Source organism: Zootoca vivipara, chromosome 5 (assembly GCF_963506605.1).
Source record: "Zootoca vivipara chromosome 5, rZooViv1.1, whole genome shotgun sequence".
NCBI classification, from domain to species: domain Eukaryota; kingdom Metazoa; phylum Chordata; class Lepidosauria; order Squamata; family Lacertidae; genus Zootoca; species Zootoca vivipara.
In genome coordinates, this window is record NC_083280.1 from 97,624,404 (window position 1) to 97,646,965 (window position 22,562).

General features: G+C 45.3%; 1 protein-coding gene across 1 annotated transcript in view; it reads left to right on the top strand.

Annotated features, from left to right (window-relative positions):
• The first annotated feature begins 10,686 nt into the window (after positions 1 to 10,686).
• The window catches only part of EFCAB6 (EF-hand calcium binding domain 6), a 115,598-nt gene continuing 103,722 nt past the window's right edge, over positions 10,687 to 22,562 (top strand). The window contains exons 1-5 of the mRNA XM_060275194.1: positions 10,687 to 10,840; positions 12,419 to 12,592; positions 14,003 to 14,223; positions 15,156 to 15,238; positions 18,206 to 18,272. Of these exons, the coding sequence (XP_060131177.1) occupies positions 12,424 to 12,592; positions 14,003 to 14,223; positions 15,156 to 15,238; positions 18,206 to 18,272 (540 nt within the window). The 5' untranslated portion in view covers positions 10,687 to 10,840; positions 12,419 to 12,423. The remainder of the gene's footprint in view (positions 10,841 to 12,418; positions 12,593 to 14,002; positions 14,224 to 15,155; positions 15,239 to 18,205; positions 18,273 to 22,562) is intronic.

The window sequence follows — 22,562 nt, forward strand, 5'->3', positions numbered from 1 at the left end:
AGAACAGGGGTCCGCAAACTTTTTCAGCAGGGGGCCGGTCCACTGTCCCTCAGACCTTGTGGGGGGCCGGACTATATTTTGAAAAAAAATATGAACGAATTCCTATGCCCCACAAATAACCCAGAGATGCATTTAAATAAAAGGACACATTCTACTCATGTAAAAACATGCTGATTCCCGGACCGTCCGCGGGCCGGATTTAGAAGGCGATTGGGCCGCATCCGGCCCCCGAACCTCAGCCTTGGCATCAGGATTCAGCTGCTAGGACTCTCTTTCTGGCTCATTAGGACTCTCCCCAGCCACACGGTCTCTCCGCAGACCTTTTGAGGACCCTGCCTTGCACCTTCCTGAGTGTTTGCCTTTGGAATGCTGACACCACCGCTTGCGTGTTTGTGTAGAAAGCAGCCTGTTGTACAAAGGTGATCTTTGCATTCACTTCTGGTGCTAAACGCCCCCCCTCCCACTTGCCAGGATGTTGCCCAGAAGGGAATGTGGCTTTTGGATGAAAAAGATTTTTGATCCTCAAGCTAGGAAGGGGGGATTAAAAGTTGAATGAAAAGGTAGGGGAGAAGATAGCTGCACTCTCAATAATAATAATAATAACCACAGCAACAATTTTATTATTATTCTGCCCATCTGACTGGGTTGCTTCATCCACTCTGGGCCGCTTCTAACAAATTAAAACACAGTAAGATATCAAACATTAAAAACTTTCCTATACAGGGCTGCCTTCAGATGTCTTCTAAAAGTCAGCTAATTCTTTCTCTCGGCATCTGATGGGAGGGTGTTCCACAGGGAGGGTGCCGCTACCGGGAAGGCCCTCTGCCTGGTTCCCTGTAGCTTCACTTCTCGCAGTGAGTGAACTGCCAGAAGGTCCTTGGAGCTGGATCTCAGTATCCGGGCTGAATGGTGGGGGTGTAGACGCTACTTCAGGTATACTGGGCTGAGCAGTTTAGGGTTTTAAGGTCGGCACCAACACTCTGAATTGTGCTTGGAAATATACTGGGAGCCAATGTGGATCCTTTAGGGCTGTGTTATATGGTCCCAGCGGCTGCTCCCAGTTACCAGTATGGCAGCTGGGTTCTGGATTAGTTGCAGTTTCCGAGTCACTGCAGTAGTCCAAGCGGGAGATAACTAGAGCATGCATCACTCTGGCGAGACAGTCCGCAGGCAGGTAGGGTCTCAGCCTGCATACCAGACGGAGCTGATAGACAGCTACCCAGGACACAGAATCAACCTGTGCCTCCATGGACGGCTGTGAGTCCAAAATGGCCCCCAGGCTATGCACCTGGTCCTTTATGGCTACAGTTACCCCATTCAGGGCCAGTGAATCCCCCACACCTGCTCGCCCCCTGTCCCCCAGAAACAGTACTTCTGTCTTTTTTTAAAAAAATACTTTTTATTTATTTTTCAAAGATTACAAAAATACAAAAAATACAAATAACAAAAATACAATAAAAACAAACAAACAATAAAATCATAAAACGGATAAAAACAAAAAACCAAAAAAAAAATATCCTTACTAACTTTTTAATTTTACATCGTAAGGGGACTTCCCTCGGTCTCTCCTTCTGAGCTTCCTTTTCTATCACCTCTTTAGCAGGTTCATCTCAACCTAATTTTAAATTCAATTTCCAACAAAAAATATTATTCTAATGCAAACTGAAAACTTACACCTACTTCCCTCAGATAACTCATATACTATGATATCTTTTTCAAATAACTTTTAAATTTCTGCCAATCGTCCTCCATCTTCTCCTCTTCTTGGTCGCGGAGTCTCCCAGTTATCTCGGCGAGTTCCATATATTCCATCGTCTTCATCTGCCATTCGTTGATCGTTGGTATCTCTTGTGTCTTCCATAATTTAGCTATTAACAACCTAGCTGCTGTTGTGGCATACAAAAAAGAATGTTCTATCTTTTACATTGATTTCTTCTCCAACAATTCCAAGCAAAAAGGCATCTGGGTTTTTTTATGAAATGTATATTTCAACACCTTTTTTCAACTCATTATACATCTTTTCCCAGAAGTCTTTTACCACATGTGGTAAAAGGTGCCTTCTTTCTCCTTACATTTCTAACATTTATTATCTGACATGTAATGCATTTTTACAAGTTTAACAGGCGTTCAATACCACCTATACATTTTCATCATATTTTCTTTCAATACATGGCATGCAGTAAATTTCATACCTTTTTTCCCATAATCTTTCCCAATCATTAAGCATAATGTTATGCTTAATGTCCTTTATGGCCACAGTTACCCCATTCAGGACCAGGGAATCCCCCACACCCGCTCGCCCCCTGTCCCCCAGAAACAGTACTTCTATCTTGTTGGGATTCAATCTCAATCTGTTAGCTACCATCTACCCTGCAACTGCCTTCTGACATTCACTGACATTCACTGCCTTCACTGGTTCCAATTTAAATGAGAGGTAGAGCTATATGAACATCCAGCCAAATACCCTTGACGATCTCCCCCAGCAACTTCATATAGATGTTGAAAAGCATAATAGAGCCCTGAGGCACCCCAAAAGTGAGAGCCCAGGGGTCCAAACACTCACCCCTCCATGACTTTCTGGACATGACCCAGGAGGAAGGAGCGGGACCACCCCAGCTCCTCTCTCTAGACAGTCCAAAGGATACCATGGTTGACAGTATCTAAAGTCTCTGAAAGTTCCAGCAGGACCAGGAAAAAGCTTTTACCCCTGTCCCTTGCCCGCCAGAGATCTTTGACCAGCATGACCACCAGGGCTGTTTCAGTCCCATGGTGAAGCCTGAAACCTGATTGGAAGGGATGCAAATGCTCCGCATCCTCCAGGCGTGCCTGGAGTTGTTCTGCAACCACCCGCTCAATCACCTTGCCCAGGAATGGAAGATTTGAGACTGGGCGATAGTTGGCCATATTGGCCGGGTCTAAAGATGTTTTTTAAAGAAGTGGTTTAATGACCGCCTCTTTTGCAGGAATGTTGGGGGTGTGGATTAGGATATATTATTAGATAGATCCTATCCAAGCTTGTGTTAGCAAGCTTCCAATATCAGCAAAGCGTGTGCATTCAGGTTTGCTAAAACCTGTACAATAATATTATACTTTATACTTCAATATTATACTTCCTGGCAAAGTCCCCTTTGTCCCTCTTAAAAGAAATACACAACACAGTGTTTATAAAATAAGATAGAGTTTACTTAGTTTCATCCTGAGTTAACAGCATAATCTCAGAAAGGAGGCTTATGTAGAAAAGTTACAAGTATATACATGTGGAGACTACTTAGTAAAGTAAGGCTCCATTTGTTCTCACTCTTGGCAGCAGGCCAAGAGGGAGAACCATCCTAGCTGTAGATTCTCTGGAGATGTGTTCCCATCAAAGGATAGAAGGCTAAGAGAGGGAATGGCTGCTGGCTAGGGGCTTAGCTAATCCAACTCATTTGCATGTCTGGGGGAACAGGAACTTAGTCAGCTGTTCCCCAGGTGAGTTCCTGTTAGTGGACACTCTAGGAACTGTTGTGACTTGTCTGCCCCAGTGTTCCATCCCACATCTTTCAGCGGTCATTCTCACAGAGAGCAGCATTCACCACCCTGCAGAGTCCATCGCCCAGCCCTTCCCAGCTTCACTTTTATGAGCCAGGATGGGCAAGAATCAGGGAGACAGGTGGTCAGTTTCACTCATCCAAGCAGCCTGTCCACATCCTCGGAGGTAACAGATGTATTGCTTAGCCAAGGGTCATCACCAAATCACTCAACAGTACGATTAAAAAATGGTACACCACTCAAAATATAATCTCTCCAATGGTTCCATCATCAGAAATATCACACCAATTCTGCATAGGAAGTCATACAATTAACAGCTGTAAAAGATGAACTATCTTGAACTGGCTGTAGGCCTAGGTTTCAGTTATTTTGCTAAGAATTTCCAGAGTTGTTTCTTTCCTTGCATCACAAACACAATAATATTATCATGTATATGTGGGTTATCCAGAAATATAGGACGAAATGGTCATCAGTATGCACAACTTTCTTGATCACCTTACCATCTTGTCTAGGTGAGATTGTACGCAGCCACATATATCCAACTGACAGCTACTGATATGCAGAAATACCCCGTTTATTTTACAGACTGTGAAATCTGTGGTAATGGCCCAGCATGGCAATCTGATATTAATCCAAATAAAGTTTAAGAAATCTCCAGCAGATGGGAGTGTAGTGCAAGCAAACTGCTGCAGGGAAGGAAGTATAGAACCTGTTTGTGCGCTAAGACTGCAATCCTGAGCACACTGACTAGAGAGTAAGCCCCAGCAAAAAGTTAGTCAGTGCCATATGCCAGGCTCTTATATGGCCTCTGAACATGGAGATTCCACTTTGCTGCTACAGCTAATAGTTTAAGGTAAAGGTAAAGGGGCCCCTGACCATCAGGTCCAGTCGTGTCCGACTCTGGGGTTGCGGCGCTCATCTCGCTCTATAGGCCGAGGGAGCCGGCGTTTGTCCGCAGACAGCTTCCGGGTCATGTGGCCAGCATGACAAAGCTGCTTCTGGCGAACCGGAGCAGCGCACGGAAACGCCGTTTACCTTCCCGCCGGAGCGGTCCCTATTTATCTACTTGCACTTTGATGTGCTTTCGAACTGATAGGTGGGCAGGAGCTGGGACCGAGCAACGGGAGCTCACCCTGGCTAATAGTTTATGCTAATAGTTAATAAAGCTAAGAGTTTATGATTGACATTTGCTCCAATGATTTGTTTAATCCTTTTAAGAAGTCACTGCCAGCAAGCATATCTTATGATAGCGAATGTCACCAGCTAATTGTATGTTTTGTGTGCATTTTCTTAACCATTTTGAGGAAACTAAGGAAACGGGCTGGGGGGGGGGCTGGGGAAATTGCTTAAGCCTATAAGCAGCATAGGAAGCAAGAATAATGGGGTTGTTTTTTTTAGGCAACCAAGTCAGAGTAGACCCACTGAAATTAATAACTGATGTTAAACATATCCATTCATTTCAATGGGTCCACTCTACCATAGCATTGGGTGCAACCCTAGGTTTTCCTGCAGAGAAGAGGGGGGATCCATAAATGGGTCATCTCTGCCCATTCGCTCGCTGGGCAGGGAGAAGTCGATGAGAAGAGGCTATCTAAGTGGGACAGACAACCTCTCTCCAGTTCATTTCTTGCCCAGCTCCATGGCAGGTCACTTACTGCATCGCTCCATTTTTTTGCAGGGTGTTTTTTTATTTCTTGGAAACTGGGAGTCTTTCTAACATTCCTCTCTCTGCTAACCAAACACAGGACCACAATAAAAAGTACATGTGAAGTGGGGGGAGAGACAAGAAAAGACAGAACAAGCTGAAGGAGAGACCAGCATGCGCTCACCAGCCCTTTCAGCAGATACTTCAGATGACTAGGTCTAGGAGATACTGGGCTGCCTGTAGAGGGGGAGGCAGGACTCCCTTGCTGCCTTCCATGGCTCCCCATCACTTTGGAGGCAGCCAGGACTCCGCTTAGGGCCAGCAAAGTCATGACAATGCAAGAGAGCACCCAGGTTGCCAGGGCCAGAGGGGGGAGAGGACTTGCCCCCAACAATCTGTGAGCAGTCAAGGCTTTTCTCTGGAGCTCTGGTTTTCAACCAGATCCCCTCTGCTGGTGGCTAGACAATCCCACCCCCCACCCCCCCACAAACACACATGTGATGCTGGCAATAGCCCAGGTCACAGCCCCCACTTCAGCTTCCCTGTCTCCATTTTCTGGCACAGACCCACAACATGTTTCCAGGAGGTGCTGCTGGAGATGAAGAGACCCTGAGCCCCCAAAGCTCCAGAACTCTGCCTCTCTCTTTCATGGGAAGGTGGTGGGCTCACCAGGGTGGGCATGTTGGAATATTCCTACAGGAGAAAGAACCACCACCTTGCAGGCAGAAAGACAGCCTGGCAGTGAGGAGGTCTGGCTGAACCTTTCTCGACTTTATACACCCAGGGAGATGTCGCTCCACAAGAGCATTAAATCGCATTTGCTCACCTCCCACTCTTATAGCCTGGATGGGTAGAGCCCAGAACAAACGTTTCCATTTTATTCTGCTGATTATATAAATTGGCTCTGAATCGACACCTGAAGTTGATCTCCTGCCAGCCAGCAAATTGGGATAAGTGAATCTTTGCACCACATGAATCATTAGGACCTGGTGTTAGAGTACTAAGCTAATGAGCCTCACATTTGCTTCTAGGCAATTCCTAAAAGAAAGAGCAGCATCCATCTATCAGAAGATAAATCCAGACTGGAAATCAATGTTCAAAGAAAAGGAAATTAACTTGCATTCCCAAATACACATTCAAGTTTAATTGGTGGTTTTTTAAATAAATGTTAAGTTTTGAATAAAATAATAATAATAATAATAATAATAATAATAATAATAATAATAAATTTATACTCCACCCATCTGGCTGGGTTTCCCCAGCCACTCTGGAGCTTTTGACAGGACGATGGAGGATAAAATCCTGCAATCTGTAATCCTCCCTGAGCACTTGGGCAGGTGCAGCAAAGAAAGGTCAATAAATGTAGCCGGATATGTCAGATTTCAGGATGAAATTTATTTTGTAAATTTATCTATGGAAGCCAATTCCAGGATTATCTCTGAAGCCATATGCCCCTTCTGAGCACTCACAAGCAGGGCTTGTGGATCTTGGGCCTCCTCAGTTGTTTGTCCATTATCAATATGAATTATCCATTATTCATACTGCCTCTGTACAGGGAGGTTCCATTTAGTGACCGTGGCTGATGACAACAGCTAGAGCTCTCCTCCATTAACTTAGCCTAATACTTGTTTAAAACTTTACCAAGTAAGTGGGGGGGGGTCCTCCCCCACGGCAGTCAGGGCAATTATCAAAGATAGCACCTGCTGTTTATGCATGGAAGTTATGCCACATTATGTCAAGCAACTGATATCCTATATGTTTCAGTGCATTTTCCTATTATTATTGAATTTTTATATGGCCCTTCACCCGAAGATCACAGGGCGGTTGCAAAATATCCTATCATCTTCCTTTCTGCAAAAGTCCAATTTTTGGAAGGAAGCGAGTTTGCTGGGCAAGAGCACAAGAACACCTTGTGTTCCAGTCAAAGGCCTGGAAACGATGTCTTATGAGGAACGGCTTAGGGAGCTGGGTATGTTTAGCCTGGAGAAGAGAAGGTTAAGGGGTGATATGAAGGATGTCATATGGAGGAGGGAGAAAGATTGTTTTCTGCTGCTCCAGAGAAGCAGACACGGAGCAATGGATTCAAACTACAAGAAAGAAGATTCCACCTAAACATGAGGAAGAACTTCCTGACAGTAAGAGCTGTTCAGCAGTGGAATTTGCTGCCAAGGAGTGTGGTGGAGTCTCCTTCTTTGGAGGTCTTTAAGCAGAGGCTTGACAGGCATATGTCAAGAATGCTTTGATGGTGTTTCCTGCTCGGCAGGGGGTTGGACTGGATGGCCCTTGTGGTCTCTTCCAACTCTATGATTCTATGACCTAGTCCATTTTAACTGGGCAGCTTAAATTTGTTTGATTGAATTCCACTTGCAAAATAGCAATGGTTTGGGACAGTCTGCAACAGCAACAGCAACACAACGCCCGAGAGCAGCAGGCTACCTTAGGGAGCAAAGGGTAGGCTGCGAGGTAAACACACCGTTGTGTTGCCCAGCCTTTCAACACTGCCTGCTCCTGCTCTGCCCAGGACCTGCTTGCTGCCTAATCTAACAAATGTAGCAGTGCCAGCCCCAGTGGATGTCCTGTGAGCAGACCAATGTATGTGCACAACTGATGGTTGCTGGGTTGCCTGCCTACTCACTCCGCCAAGGCCTTCCCTCATGGCACTGGCGATGAGGCAAGACTAGGTAAGGCAGCCAATGGCCAGTAAGAAGCAAGCATCCCTGTCGCAGAGGTGCTGGCTCAGTAATAGCTGGGAATAGCTGGGGAATTTGGGGAGAATGGCTTGGGGACACACAGAAGACTCTTGCCAACATGAGCTATGGAGAGCCTGCCTTGTTGTGACAAAGGCACACGGGTACCGTCATGCTTAGCAGTTAGGCTGAGCCTGCTGTCTGGTCAGCATTCAGTGCCAGAAAAGGGAGCAGCTCAGCTGTGATATGCCTGGCAGGACTCGTGAGCATGTGTCCATGAAGCTTAAAATGCCAGCTAATTGAGATATGGGTTTGCTGTCCCTTTCTCATTTGCTGCTGTTCCAGGAAGTGCAATCTATTAATTTTTTAAGAATGCAAAAATGTTTTTTAAGGAATAGTATTCTAAACAACTGTATGGATCTATTTCATGGGTAGGCAAACTAAGGCCCGGGGGCTGGATCCGGCTCAACTGCCTTCTAATTCCGGCCCACGGGCGGTCCAGGAATCAGGGTGTTTTTACATGAGTAGAATGTGTGCTTTTATTTAAAATGCATCTCTGGGTTATTTGTGGGGCCTGCCTGGTGTTTTTACATTATTGGAATGTGTGCTTTTATTTAAAATGCACCTCTGGGTTATTTGTGGGACATAGGAATTCGTCATCTCCGGGTTTTTTGTGGGGCCTGCCTGGTGTTTTTACATGATTGGAATGTGTGCTTTTATTTAAAATGCATCTCTGGGTTATTTGTGGGACATAGGAATTGGTTCATTTCCCGCTAAAAAATATAGTCCGGCCCCCCACGAGGTCTGAGGGACAGTGGGCCGGCCCCCTGCTGAAAAAGTTTGCTGACCCCTGATCTATTTGTTCCAGCAAATGGAAACCTCATTTTTCTCTGACTACAGCAACTATCTCAGGTTTCATTCTTGAGGGTTGATGCCACTGCCACATTGTGTCATGGGATTCATCCCCAGATAAGTTAGTACAATTCCAAGTATACTCCCAGGTAAGTCCTAGGATTGCAGTTGTACGGTAGTTGGGGTATGGTTGTAAACCACCCAGAATCATTTCTGAAGGGCAATATACAAAGATTTTAAATAAACAATTATCTAATAAGGTGCTGCAAATCTTTGGCTATCCAGTATATGAGAAACTCCCCTCACCTGGTTTGATGGGATTTCACCGCCTGCCCCAATTAGGTTCCACCCAACCCCTGGCATTATGTTCCACCTTAACTCATTGCCTTGTGAGAAGAGGAGGCTCAGGAGTAAACTCTACACAAATCTGGAGTGGAGTCCCTAAGATGGCTGGACGGCACCTTGTATACCGGTAACTCCTTCCAGCAGCTCCTGCAGCTCAGCTGGTGCCAAACATCTTGCTCTGCTTTCCTTTGGACCTCATCCTTTGAGTGAGGCCAAGAGCAGAGTCTTGTCGTCTGGGCAGCCCTGGACCTCCATGCACACTGCCCAGGCTTGCACCCCGGGGAGATCACTTTGGTGCTGCTAGCACAGCAAAAACAATGTGCGATGCAGCAGTTACAAATGTTACTGGTCTTTGCAGCTGCGGTTCTCCAAAAGTTAGACTTCACCCCCGGAGGCACACTCCATTGTCTGTCAACACAGACAGATGCCACCAACCCCAGGCAGGAGTGCTTTCAATATTACAAGCAGGCAAAATATTTTCTTGCTACATTTGTTTTTCTCTATGGTGTTTTCACACACGAATCCCTTTCTTATTTACCTTCGAGTTAAACGATTCTCACTTCTGACTAAACACATTTAGGATTGAGCTATATACAAACATCTTGGCCTACTGCAATCACACTTGGACTCTTGCTTTTGAATATTCTTAAAACAAGAGCTAAAGACAGACTTTCAATAATCAAACACACACTCTAGCCAACGAGGGCAGTTCACCAACACTATAAATATGATCTGAACTAAAAGCAGCAACAACCCTAGTCTAGTGTCATGTGTGAAAACAGGCTAAGGCAAATTTCCACCTTCCTATTATACAACTCATTTTGGTTTGCTTTTCCGTTACTCGAAGCTGCACATTGTCTTTTCCTGCCCGTTGCATGTCATGCAGGAATTCATCAGGTGTGCAAGCATTTCCTGGAAGGGAAGCGAGTGATCCTTGGGGTGGGGGGAGTCACCTTTGCTCTGGCGCGTGCACAACACCTGCTAAAACAAGGACGGGCAACATCTGGGCGTCCAGATTTTTATTGTTCCTCCGACTCCTATCAGCCTAGTCCAATATGGCCAATTGACAGGGATGGTGGAGTCGCAGTCCAGGAAACAACTGTCGGTCCGCAAACGTCATTTGAGCCCAAGCCACAGAGAGAAATGGTGGTTAGGCTCTGCGCCAATGAACTTAGCTACACTGTCATTGCCGATCTCTCCTGCGCCTGCTTCTTCCTCTGAAGCAAAGCCCCCTCGAGTGCAGCGGGACTCAACTCCCCAGAAAGCGCGCACAGGATCGTGTCCTCGACTTGGAAACTCCGATCTGCGATCCCCGTTGCCCCACCCTCTCTCTCCGTTTGCGCAGCCGGGTGAGTTGGGAGCAGACCCCCCCCCTTCCGTTGGGTGCTTGGGACTTACTCCGAGGTAAAAGCGCGCGAGGAGGGCTGGAGGAGGGCCTCAGCTCAGCCAGGAAGGAGAGGCCGCCCCGATCCGAGCGCACGCAACGGGCTTCGGCGGCGGAGAGCGCAAAGACGGAGCCGGAGTTGTAGCGGTGGAGATGCGATTGTCGCCCGCCTCGCGGTTGCTAGGCAGCCGCGAGGCGTCCCCGCCAATCCGGAGCGGCTCTCTCCGTTGCCGGGGCAACAGCGTCTTAGAAACGCGCCTTGCCGGGCGAGCGTGCGGAATCTCGGGCGGCGGAACTTCCCAGAAGCTCGTCGCGGGACGTGGGGGTCTCGCCGCCCCGCTGCCCCCCTCTCGCAGGCGCCTCTGCCAGCCCGGGGAAAGCTGCACGGATTTAAGCCAGGTACTCACGATCCCGGGAGGAGGGGGGGGGGGGCTTCCCTGGGAATCATCAGGGAGGAGGGAATCCTTTCCCGTAGTTGGAGAAGTGTCTGCAGGTACAAAATTGTGATTTGTTTTGTTTTAAACCAGTACAGTGAGCCTGTGACTTACACAGGGGTAATGTTTCAGGGCAGGGCTGGATTTCGGGCGCCGCCACCCCCCCTCACCCCGCACAGGGGGCCAAGGCGAGAGGGCGCAACATAATAATAGTAATACCCATATAAACATAGGTTTATTGTTATCTACTGAGAGGATCCATTAAAAAGCAACTGTCTGTGCCAAAAGGAATCATTGCGAAAATAAATATTTTTTGTCCTCGCTCAGGCCACCGTATTGCCAAAGTCCACCCTTAAAGCCAAAATAGCATATCATCAGAGCACACCGAGTGCAATGGCTGGTGGGATTGCCAAAGTCCTTTTTCCTGGGACGCCTGCCCCATTTTCTGTTTTGTTTTTATTTGAAGTGCGTAAAGTTGAAATAACACAACTTAAATGTGCAAAGGTTGCGGGCTTGCTGCAGATGAAACAAGTTCAGAGAAAAGGTTGAGTGGTGGTGGTTGTTTTTGTAGCAACAGGAGCAACTGCTGTGTAAAAGAAATCCTAAGCCAGGCATCCCCAAACTGCGGCCCTCCAGATGTTTTGGCCTACAACTCCCATGATCCCTAGCTAACAGGACCAGTGGTCAGGGATGATGGGAACTGTAGTCCAAAACATCTGGAGGGCCGAAGTTTGGGGATGCCTGTCCTAAGCAGCCAAATCTGTTTTCTCCCTTTTGCTGCAATTTATTTGCTCTTTCTGCCTAAGGAGCATAGAGCAGCAGACCTGGGAGTCTTCCTGTTTTGTATTCAGGACATCCATAGATAGATTCTTTATTGCGGCTAAAAGCCCACACAAGCAAAGTACATCAAACAGAAAAAGTAAAGAAACTGCATTTCAGAAACAAAACAAAGACAAACAGAGGCAGCATCTCTATAAAAGTTACACCACAGCCATTTGGGGGGTGAGCGCAGTCGAATATCTATATATGTGTGTAAAATTGCCGAGAAATAATAGAATAAAATAATATATTAAAAAGAGGACATCCATAGAAAGATAGGCTTGTCTGAGAAATCATGGTAGGCCACCTTCATGGTCAAATGGGGATTTGAGTTTGGGTCTCCACAGCCCAAATTCAGCATTCATTATAACTACAATTCCACATTGGCTCTGCATGTAGTTTATTCACAGCCTCACCTTATTCATACTGACTTAGAAATACCCTATGTTTGGTGGAGCCTACTCCAAAGGAACCGTGCTTCATATCCTAAATAGACACAGTCCATTATTTAAGCATGTTTAGGTGGAAATAAGGGATGAAGCAGATGTGATGTGCAGTGCAATCTTCCTGATCCAACCTGCTTTCTAGGCATGGGCCAAGTGCAAATGTGGACGAGCCCTAAGTTTCAGCCCCCCAGAATTGCTCAAGCGGCTTGTGGAGTGAGATCAGTTCTGATTCAATTCCATGCCCTCATAGCTGGTGTCATGCCTTTTACTTTCCACAGGAATCATGTCCAGAGTGGTTAGTGCAGCTGATTACAGTAATTTATATCCTCAATCCCATGGAATTGTGTTTAATTCAAGAGGCCCGTCGACACCTTCAACCAGATCATCAACACGCAGCAACAGCAGCAGTGGCAGCAGCAGCAGCACACAAACATCTTTCAAATCAATTTCAAGTAAGCATGTTTACTAAAGTTTATGTTGCAGGCTCTGACAGCAGCCAAGCACTATAAGGCAGGCTGCTAGAGAGGTGAAAATTATCTAGGGGAACAGAAAGAGCAGTAGGTTTGTGCTTCATGTTCTCAGCATTTTTCTGGCTCTTCTTAAAATGATTTAATGCATTTCTCTAAGGCGGGGAGATGTGCAAGCAAGTCTTAACTGAAGCCAGTGGCAGTAGTAAGAATATTGGGATTGAAACCCCAAATATTCTAACAGTGGTAGCAGAGGATGGTTGGCGATCCACGGATTTCTAAAAAGCGTAAACAGGCACCTGACGAAGGCCTCAATCTGCAGCAGCTGATCCAGAGGAAGCTTATTTGTTTCCTCGTTGGGAAAGATGCACAAGATTGATTTTCTACAAGATGGAGTGAACAGGAAGTGCAGTTCAGTTGCGCCTCCTGCTGGTCAGTTACACTTCCAGCCTCTCCCCCCCAAAAAAATTCCATTTCAAAGTGTCCCTTCACTTGAGTTTCCTTTCTGCATAATTAAGCTTTTTTGGTCTGGTCTGAGAGAAAGCATTGTAAAAGCTGCATCAGTGTAGATAGGGTGGGGAGGGAAAAAATAACTCTGAAAAGTCTTCTCCAAAAGGATTTTTGAAGCCCCCATTGTTACAGAGAAGAAACCCAAAGCAATATCACTCTGCGGAATCCCTAAATAGCTTTGACTGAGATTTGGCAGGGTAAAATATGTACTGTAGTGCAATACAATTCAAGGAAATTGGGAGATAGGTCAGGCTACTGCTGACCTCCAATTAAGGGTGGTTTCAAGGTAAGAGGGTGTTAATTGGGACTCTTTTCACCCCAAGAGGTAAAGCAAAGAGGAAATAAGACCTTCAGGCCTCAAACTGGCTTGAGTTTGCTTTTATCATAGAAAGGCAGGATGTAACTATCCAATATAAATAAATAAAATAAGGATACTTCCCAGATGCCTGGTGAGAGGGGCCTTGGGTCTTCCTTCAAAGATGTAGGAGTTTGGAAACTTATCTGCTGTGCTTCAAGCTCAAGAGTTGGAGGAGGAATGTGGAGCACTGTATTGCTCAAGGAGGATGGGTCTCTTAGCTAAATGGAGCCTCCTTGTTTAGAGACAGTCTGCTTTTGGATGCTAGGTGCTAGGGACCAGCAGTAGATGAGAGCTACTGCCTTCATGTCCTCCTTAAAACCTTCTAGAGGCATCTGCTTCTTTCCTCTGCCGACAACAGAACAGTGGGCATGCCCCCATCTCTCCCTGCCTGTTTGGAGTCCTGAAAGATTCCTACTGCAGAAAAGTCAAACTTAGCTTGATAATGTAGAAGTTGACATGACTTTGTGCTTGGTTTGCTGAAGGAACTATGTACCACTGGCACTATAACTTTTTAATATATTTTCCAGCTGCATCTGCCAGTTCTCTCCCTGACCCCACATTGTCTTCGGTGGATATTGAGCAGATTTTGCTTCAGAAGGCTCTTGCAAAAGAAGATGAACTCAAAAATGCCTTTCAGACAGTTGACGTTGATCAGACCATGAAAGTCACGAAGGGTGAATTTAGAAGAGTGATTGAAACATTCATTTTACCCCTGACGCAAGAACAGTTTGATGCTTTGCTGGACAAGGTGTGTAGTCTTGTGGGAGTATATAAACTTTTCCTCAGTTGTCAAAGGGCCTAACTGCATGTTGCATTAACTCTCATTAGGCATAATTAGCAATCACAGCATTGGTTTTTAAAATTAATTCCCATATGTGAGTTAGGAGCAATTGTGATTGTAAAAACCTCCCACTTTTGCATCAGTTAGAATTAGGAATAAACCTCCTATTGGTGCCAGTGTGAGTTTCTCACCGTCTCAGCTGGAATCTCTCCCCATGGTGTGAATCACACACACAGGTTCTTGGCTTCTCCCCTGCTGGGAAACAAGCCATGATCTGGCTAGGCATGTCATCTGAACTCAGGTGAGTCACAAGCCAATAACAAACTTCTCTCTCTGCATGCTGTTTTTCTCTCTGCACACTGAGGTTTTTAAATTGTTGTTATTGAAGAAGAGACTCCGGACATATAACTCTCTACCTGCAACAGGAAATAGTGTAGTCCAGGAAAAAGCATTCCAACTTTGATTCTGTTGTGTGTATAAATTTGCTGTGAGTCACAGGCCCGATGGAATTACAAGTTTTCTTGTAAAACATTCTAGCTCTTGTGATACTTCCCAATATTAAACGGAAGCAATATGTCAGTAAGAAGCATGCAAAGAAGCAGCCCGCTGAAAAGCTTTCTTGAGTGTGTGGTTTTACAGAAAGGTGGAATATAAATTATAATAAATAATATTACTGGTGAGCAGTTAGAATAGCAAATATTTTTATGAGAGAGCTGTGGGCTGTTTGAAAGCCTATAACACATTTGTTGGGAAATGAAAGAATGCAAACAGATCTGAACAAAGAAGATTAACTATTTAATTAAATGTTACCTTAATGGAACAATAAGGGAGGAGGCAACATGACGAAACACAACCGTCACAGAATACCATTCACATTAAGTTTCTTTATATTGAAACAGATTCCGGGCTGTACCAAAGTTGCTGTACCTTATCTTGAGTTCTTGTCGAAGTTTGCTAGACCGATTAACCACCTCCAAAGAACGTAAGAACTTTTGTTGATTTGAACTAAATTGAACTGTGAAGGTCTGGGATTGGTAGACGTAGTAATGCCAAACTTCAGACAGGCCTATACATCACTAAGAACATGGTGTTGTCAGTGAAAAAGGCAGACCAGTGCCAACTCCCTTCTCCCTCTCAATATCTTATACAGTGGTGCCTCGCTTAACGAATGCCCTGCTTAACAAAATTTCCACTTAACGAAAGGATTTTTCGAGCGGAGGTTGCCTCGCTAGACGAATTCGTTTTATGAAAAATTCGTCTAGAGAATCACGGTTTCCCATAGGAATGCATTGAAATTCAATTAATGTGTTCCTATGGGCAAAAAAAAAAAATCAATTTTTTTTTCAATGCATTCCTATTGGATTCACTAGACGAATTTTTCGTTATAAGAAAAGACCCGTGGAACGAATTAAATTCGTCTAGCGAGGCACCACTGTACTTCAACTTTCCTGGCAATGTCTGGGATTCTTGCCCAATGAATGATGGCAGTGTGTGAGAACCTGAACTTAGCAGCCCAATAGACTCAGGGTTGTGCACCAGCACCCATATCTGTATAACACAGAGAAATTCAGGGAGACTGGCCCAGGAAATTACCATCCTAGCAGCCTTGACATTCTCAAAAACTCGTTTGAGTGGAGATCTAGATCAGCCTGTATGGAGAACTCTGCAGTGCTTTGTACGCAGAAGCTGTCATACGGACACAGGCACCTGATAACTATTGTGATCTGTTCATTATTTTAAGTTTCCAGAAGGGTAGACATGTTAGCTTTCTAAAATAATCTATATTTTTGCATTAAAAAAAAAATACCAAAGTACGAGTATTTAAAATGTGTGATGTAAATTCCAATCTCTGCCCCCCCCCCAAAAATCTGTATCACCGTAAAATACTAGCCTTTTTATGATGACATAAGCCTATCAGATTCAAAGGAGTAGCCCTAATTATACCCTGATCTCCCACTGGAGGGTAATGCAGCTGCTGTTATTTTCTTAGACAAGATTTTAGAAAGTGAGTTTAGGACTACTTTCTGACTTGAGTTACAGCCTATGGCCTTTTTAAAAACCAAATTATCTTGGGCTGCAGAGCATTATGTGCCTAAGATAGCGCCATATAAATAAGTTTTTGGCAGATAAAATCACTCAGATTCAAAGGGAGGAAGACTCCACCGTGGGATGGAAGAGAGCCAGAACTTTATCCAGAACTTTATCTGCAATCATTTTCAACCTGTTACCTCAGAGGATGTGGACAGGATGCCTGGACGAGTGAAAGAGACCATCTGTCTCCTTGATCCTTGCCTATCCTGGCTTATAAATGTGAGGCAGGCAGGGCTGGGCAATAGGTTTTGTGGGTTGGTGAATACTTCCCTCTGTCTCACTCGCTGGATCATCACCTTGTTGTGGTGAGTGGGCTTGCATGTTCCTATGACCCTTGTGAGTGAAGCCGTCGGGAGTCTCGTACTCCCAGCAGGGTCACCCAAGGCGGTAAGGTCAAAGGGAAGGAGCTAGACGAAGAATGATCCAAGAAGTCCTCAACGGCAGAACAGGCGGGTGATAACAAGCGGTATGTTGTTGTTGTTGTTTAGTCGTTTAGTCGTGTCCGACTCTTCGTGACCCCATGGACCATAGCACGCCAGGCACTCCTGTCTTGCACTGCCTCCTGCAGTTTGGTCAAACTCATGTTCGTAGCTTCGAGAACACTGTCCAACCATCTCGTCCTCTGTCGTCCCCTTCTCCTAGTGCCCTCCATCTTTCCCAACATCAGGGTCTTTTCCAAGGATTCTTCTCTTCTCATGAGGTGGCCAAAGTATTGGAGCCTCAGCGTCACGATCTGTCCTTCCAGGGAGCACTCAGGGCTGATTTCCTTCAGAATGGATAGGTTTGATCTTCTTGCAGTCCATGGGACTCTCAAGAGTCTCCTCCAGCACCATAATTCAAAAGCATCAATTCTTCGGCGATCAGCCTTCTTTATGGTCCAGCTCTCACTTCCATACATCACTACTGGGAAAACCATAGCGGTATGTTACAATGGCAGAACAGGCAGATGAAGGCCGCAGCAGACAGGAATCTACCAGTTTGTCGTGACTACTTCATGCTATCGGAACAGAGCCCTACTGCGAAGACTATGTGTTGGTCAGCATGCACTGATCTACACACATGAAACAAATTCACACACAGGCGTCTTCCAAAAACTAAAAAAGTAAAACTAAAAGCTAAGAATCATTTAATCATTTAAAAAGCTAAGAGCGTTCTGCCCTTTTGAATCTGAACCCTAAAAAAGCTCAACAACCTTGGGGTAAAATCATAAAAAAGCTCAACTTCAATCCTAAAAAAAGGTCAACAACTTTGGTTGGCCCTTTAGTCGACCCTAGGCTGAGCACAAAGGGGCTCCCACTTTCTTTTTAACTCCTTAACTCCTTGGTTTGGCTGGGGCCACTTTCCCTGCCAAAGCCGTTTCTCTTCCCCACTTAGCGGTTTGTTAGCATGGTGGGAAAGGTGGTGAGGGAACGGGAGAGCCCTGTAAAGGCTGAGAGGCAGAAAGTGCTGCTCTCCGTGTTGCAGCAATCTAAAGATGCTCTGAAATACTTGGGATGGGAGAGAAATAGAAGACAGCAGAGCACACCTGTCTTCCTTATTTCTGCCAGGAATAGTTACAAAAGGGAGAGAGTCCTTGAGATCATGGGTTGGTGACAAGGGGTCTGTGGGGAGCTTGTTCCAAATGGGCAACATGACACTGGATCCAAGAAACAAACAAGATGGCAGCTTGGTTCTGTGAGATCAGTTAACAGCCACTAGTGGGGGGCTGCAGTGCACAAACAATGCATAAAACGGAGCCTTTTCACGGGGTGTGTGTGTGCAGAAAGGCGCTGAATATCTTGCTCTTTGGGGAAGTATGGTGGGCATTTCTGATCTGCAACATTGTTCATGAGAATTTAATTTACCTTTACTTTTTTAGGTGGAGTAGTGCTGAAGATTCGCGGTCAAGGACATTGAGTCAGCTAGAATGCCTCTTAAGGGAGAAGGTATTGCACAGCAAGTAACACTCAGTCATTTCCCTTGCCCTTGATAGCCGGCTATTAACTGTGGTCACCAGTGAGCTCTCTCTCTCACAAGATCTCTCATGTATACAGAGAACTCAGGGGGAAAGGAGTGTCACCCACCTCTCATTTTGTGCTGAGTTTCGGATCCACAGGGAGACACTCGCATTGCTTCTGACTTTCCACAGTGCCTGATGTGAAGAGAGGAGGCAACTCTGCCTCTTTGCACCCTTGTGCCAGCTTGGAAGACCCTTGAACCCTTGCTCCTTCCAGGGTCTGGAGTAAATGCCAGAGAACATGGGGGCAGGAAGGGGGTCTGTGTCTGTTTCCACTCTTTGCCCCCCATGAAATGCATTGAGCGCTTGGGGAAAGAGGTCTTCTCAGTGTTGTGCTGGACATCCAGGAACCAGCAGTCTACAGGAAAAGATTTATGGTTTCCCCTAGCACCCACATGACACTGGGCTTTACTCACCTAAGAAACACACTTTGGCCGCCAAAGGCAAATCATAGAATCATAGAATCGTAGAGTTGGAAGAGACCACAAGGGCCATCCAGTCCAACCCCCTGCCGAGCAGGAAACACCATCAAAGCATTCTCTTCTCCAGGCTAAACATACCCAGCTCCCTAAGCCGTTCCTCATAAGGCATCGTTTCCAGGCCTTTGACAATTTTCGTTGCCCTCTTCTGGACACGTTCCAGCTTGTCAGGATCCTTCTTGAACTGTGGCACCCAGAACTGGACACAGTACTCCAGGTGAGGTCTGACCAGAGCAGAATACAGTGGTACTATTACTTCCCTTGATCTAGATGCTATACTCCTATTGATGCAGCCCAGAATTGCATTGGCTTTTTTAGCTGCTGCATCACACTGCTGACTCATGTCAAGTTTGTGGTCTACCAAGACTCCTAGATCCTTTTCACATGTACTGCTCTCAAGCCAGGTATCACCCATCCTGTATTGGCGCCTTTCATTTTTTTTGCCCAAGTATAGTACTTTACATTTCTCCTTGTTAAAATTCATCTTGTTTGCTTTGGCCCAGTTGTCTAATCTGTTAAGGTCATTTTGAAGTGTGATCCTGTCCTCTGGGGTATTAGCCCCCACTCCCTATTTGGTGTCGTCTGCAAACTTGCTCAGGATGCCCTCAAGCCCATTATCCAAGTCATTGATAAAGATGTTGAATAAGACTGGGCCCAAGATCATGCTGGCATAACTCTCCAGGCTTCATAATTAGGCAGGAGGTTTGTGGAGCAGAGGATTTGCAAGTACAGCTGCGGCATAGCAAGATGGAGCAGCCTTGTTTGCCAAGACACAGCCTCTCTGGCATCTCACCCACATATATCTATATCGGATCCAGGTGCCAGCATCTTTCTTTCACGAAGGGTGTCTGTATCTGTCATCCTAGACTGTGTGAGACATTAGCATATCACAGAGCTGTCGGGACATATTGCATCCAAGACTGTCATTCATTCCTCACTACAGTAAAGCCTATCAGTCATCGCTCAAATATAGTTCTTATGACTGTCATTGCTTTTCTTCATCGTATATATATATATATATATATTCATGCAGCTAACATGAGTAACATTTCCATTTCCCCATGACAAATGAAAAAAGCCAAGCTATCTTTCTGTTGCAACATTTATGAACAGAAAATATCCCCCCTGGCCCCAATTAAGCTTCCAGAAAAATTTAATGTATAAGAGCTTGTGTTTATTAATTTATTTGATTAAGGACAATCTAAGATTAAGCTTATATGTAAGTATCGATCAGTTGTTGAATGCAGGATCTTTTGCAGTTTTAGCATCCTTAAATTGGGGAAAAAAGGATTAATCTACAAAGTCAAGGAGATGATGCACAGATTTGGACGATCCTGCAATTGCAAATGTCACCTTGAATATCTTGGGGGAGTATTTGCATTGTCAGTGTACAGATGCTCACCAGCCCATCAGATAGATATATATGTTACTCTCTTAGACTGGAGGTAGAACAGCACAATGAAGTTGATGAAAGGGATGCAGAAGTTGCATCTTCTGTGCTAAACTTGTCTCCAGGAATTCTCCAGCTGGGGGACTGAACGAATGGATGCTCTTAAACCCCTTTCAAATCCCAGCTTCAAGACTAGAATAGCAATCCATCTATTAGAGTTTCATTTATAAGCAGCTCGGGACAGATCCCTCGTCTGCTAGTGTACTCTGTGGCAGGGGTGGGGAACCCCAGGCCTTGGGGGCCAAGAACTGGACACAGTACTCCAGGTGAGGTCTGACCAGAGCAGAATACAGCAGCCTTGGGTTGTATTTGACAGGAGTTTTTCTCCACTTGCATTTGAGGGAGCCAAAGGGTACTCAGGAGTGATGATGTCAACAGCCTGAGGCATTCAGATGATATCAGCCGGAAAATTATCTCTTGGTCAGATGCAGTTAGTGGGTTCTATTCACCTGTCTTATTTTTAGCCTTTAACATGATTAGCACCAGGGATCTCATTAGCATTACACTAGCAGGGGACTCGGGGTGTGGGTGGCGCTGTGGGTTAAACCACTGAGCCTAGGGCTTGCTGATCAGAAGGTCGGCGGTTCGAATCCCTGCGACGGGGTGAGCTCCCGTTGCTCGGTCCCAGCTCCTGCCAACCTAGCAGTTTGAAAGCACGTCAAAAAGTGCAAGTAGATAAACAGGTATCGCTCCAGCAGGAAGGTAAATGGCGTTTCTGAGCTCTGTTCTGATTTTGGTGTTCCATTGCGCCAGAAGCGGCTTAGTCACGCTGACCACGTGACCCGGAAAAACTGTCTGCGGGCGAACGCCGGCTCCCTTGGCCTGTAAAGAAAGATGAGCGCTGCAACCCCAGAGTCGTCTGCGACTGGACTTAACTGTCAGGGGTCCTGTACCTTTATAGCAGGGCATTCACAGATGTAATAAAGAGCAGCATGTGAAGAAGTAAATACCTTACACTCAACACAAGGCACTTTTGAATTTCCAGAACAACATAAAGTAGACGGGGCTTGGCTCTCGCATCACCATCACTCAGTCTCCACCCCCATCCTGCTCCCCCCTGTTAATTATTTTTTCTTTTCATTTTATGTTTATGAGGATTTGAAAATAATTTAATTCTTTTCTATCTGGTTTGGCCTATCTTTACCAGCTGGTAAATAGGAAACGTTCGCTGTCGGAGGCTAATCCTCTGCAGAGTGTAAACAGATGGAATCAATATAAAGTGACAAGTTAGACTGTGCTACTGAGAATATGGAGCCAAAACGAAGAGCATAACAGTCTCAGTACTTATTTGGTTCCAATTCATTTGGTGCTGAATAGCACTTCATGTATGCACAGCTGTGCCCTTCCATGGTGTGTGTGTGTGTGTGTGTGTGCGCGCGCATGCACACATTTTTTTTTTGGGGGGGGGGAATCTTTATTTCAGTGTTGATGGGGACAATTCCAAGGGGAAAAACTTTTAATTAAAGATTTTGTACAAAGTGGCCTAGACGTAGAATATAAGGGATAATGAGGCATAGATGTACTTATTGGTTAGAAACATCATTTCTTTTTCTTTTTAACTTACTTAACAATAGAAAAACATCAACCTCAGTCCTTTGCATGGGGTTGAAAGCCCTTCAAATTAAAGTATGATTGCTGCCAATCACTCACCTTGTAAGAGCATAGTGGGGGACCACACTAGAAGCACAGGGTGTTCCTATATCTACAGAAAAAAATGGAGCTGTTTTGGTGTAGGGGGAAGAGGGTTCCATGTGTGTTCTGTCTGCATTGGATGTTTATTGCATTGGATTGACAGCATTATTGGTTATTATTAACTTGACAAAGTCCCAGCATGTAGCAAGAAGTGATCTGTTACGGCATTTGCTGTTTCAGGGAATGCTGTCCCCATGCAGTGAGGAAGAACGTCACTGGAGTGGAGTCACAGAGCATTCTCTACCCCATAAAAAAACAGCATTGGACAGGCCTGGCACAAATGGGTTTCTCTACTTGTGCCTCAAAGCACCAGACTCTGCTTTGCCAGTCAATGGCCCCTGGATGCCCTGAGTCTAGTTCTGTTTAATTGCTAACATTCATTCATTCATTTATGGAACTTTATGAACGTCAAAAAAACACTTCCTATCCCTAATCCTAATATATACCGGTAGATAAAATCAGCATAATTTAAAAGCAAGTGTACATAATTGAATTCTGTGTCTGGATAGGTTTGCTGTTATAGTTTTAGTAGGCATCTAAAATATTATAATCAAGGCATCTAATGTTAATGGAATAATAGTCAGTTGATGTATGGAAT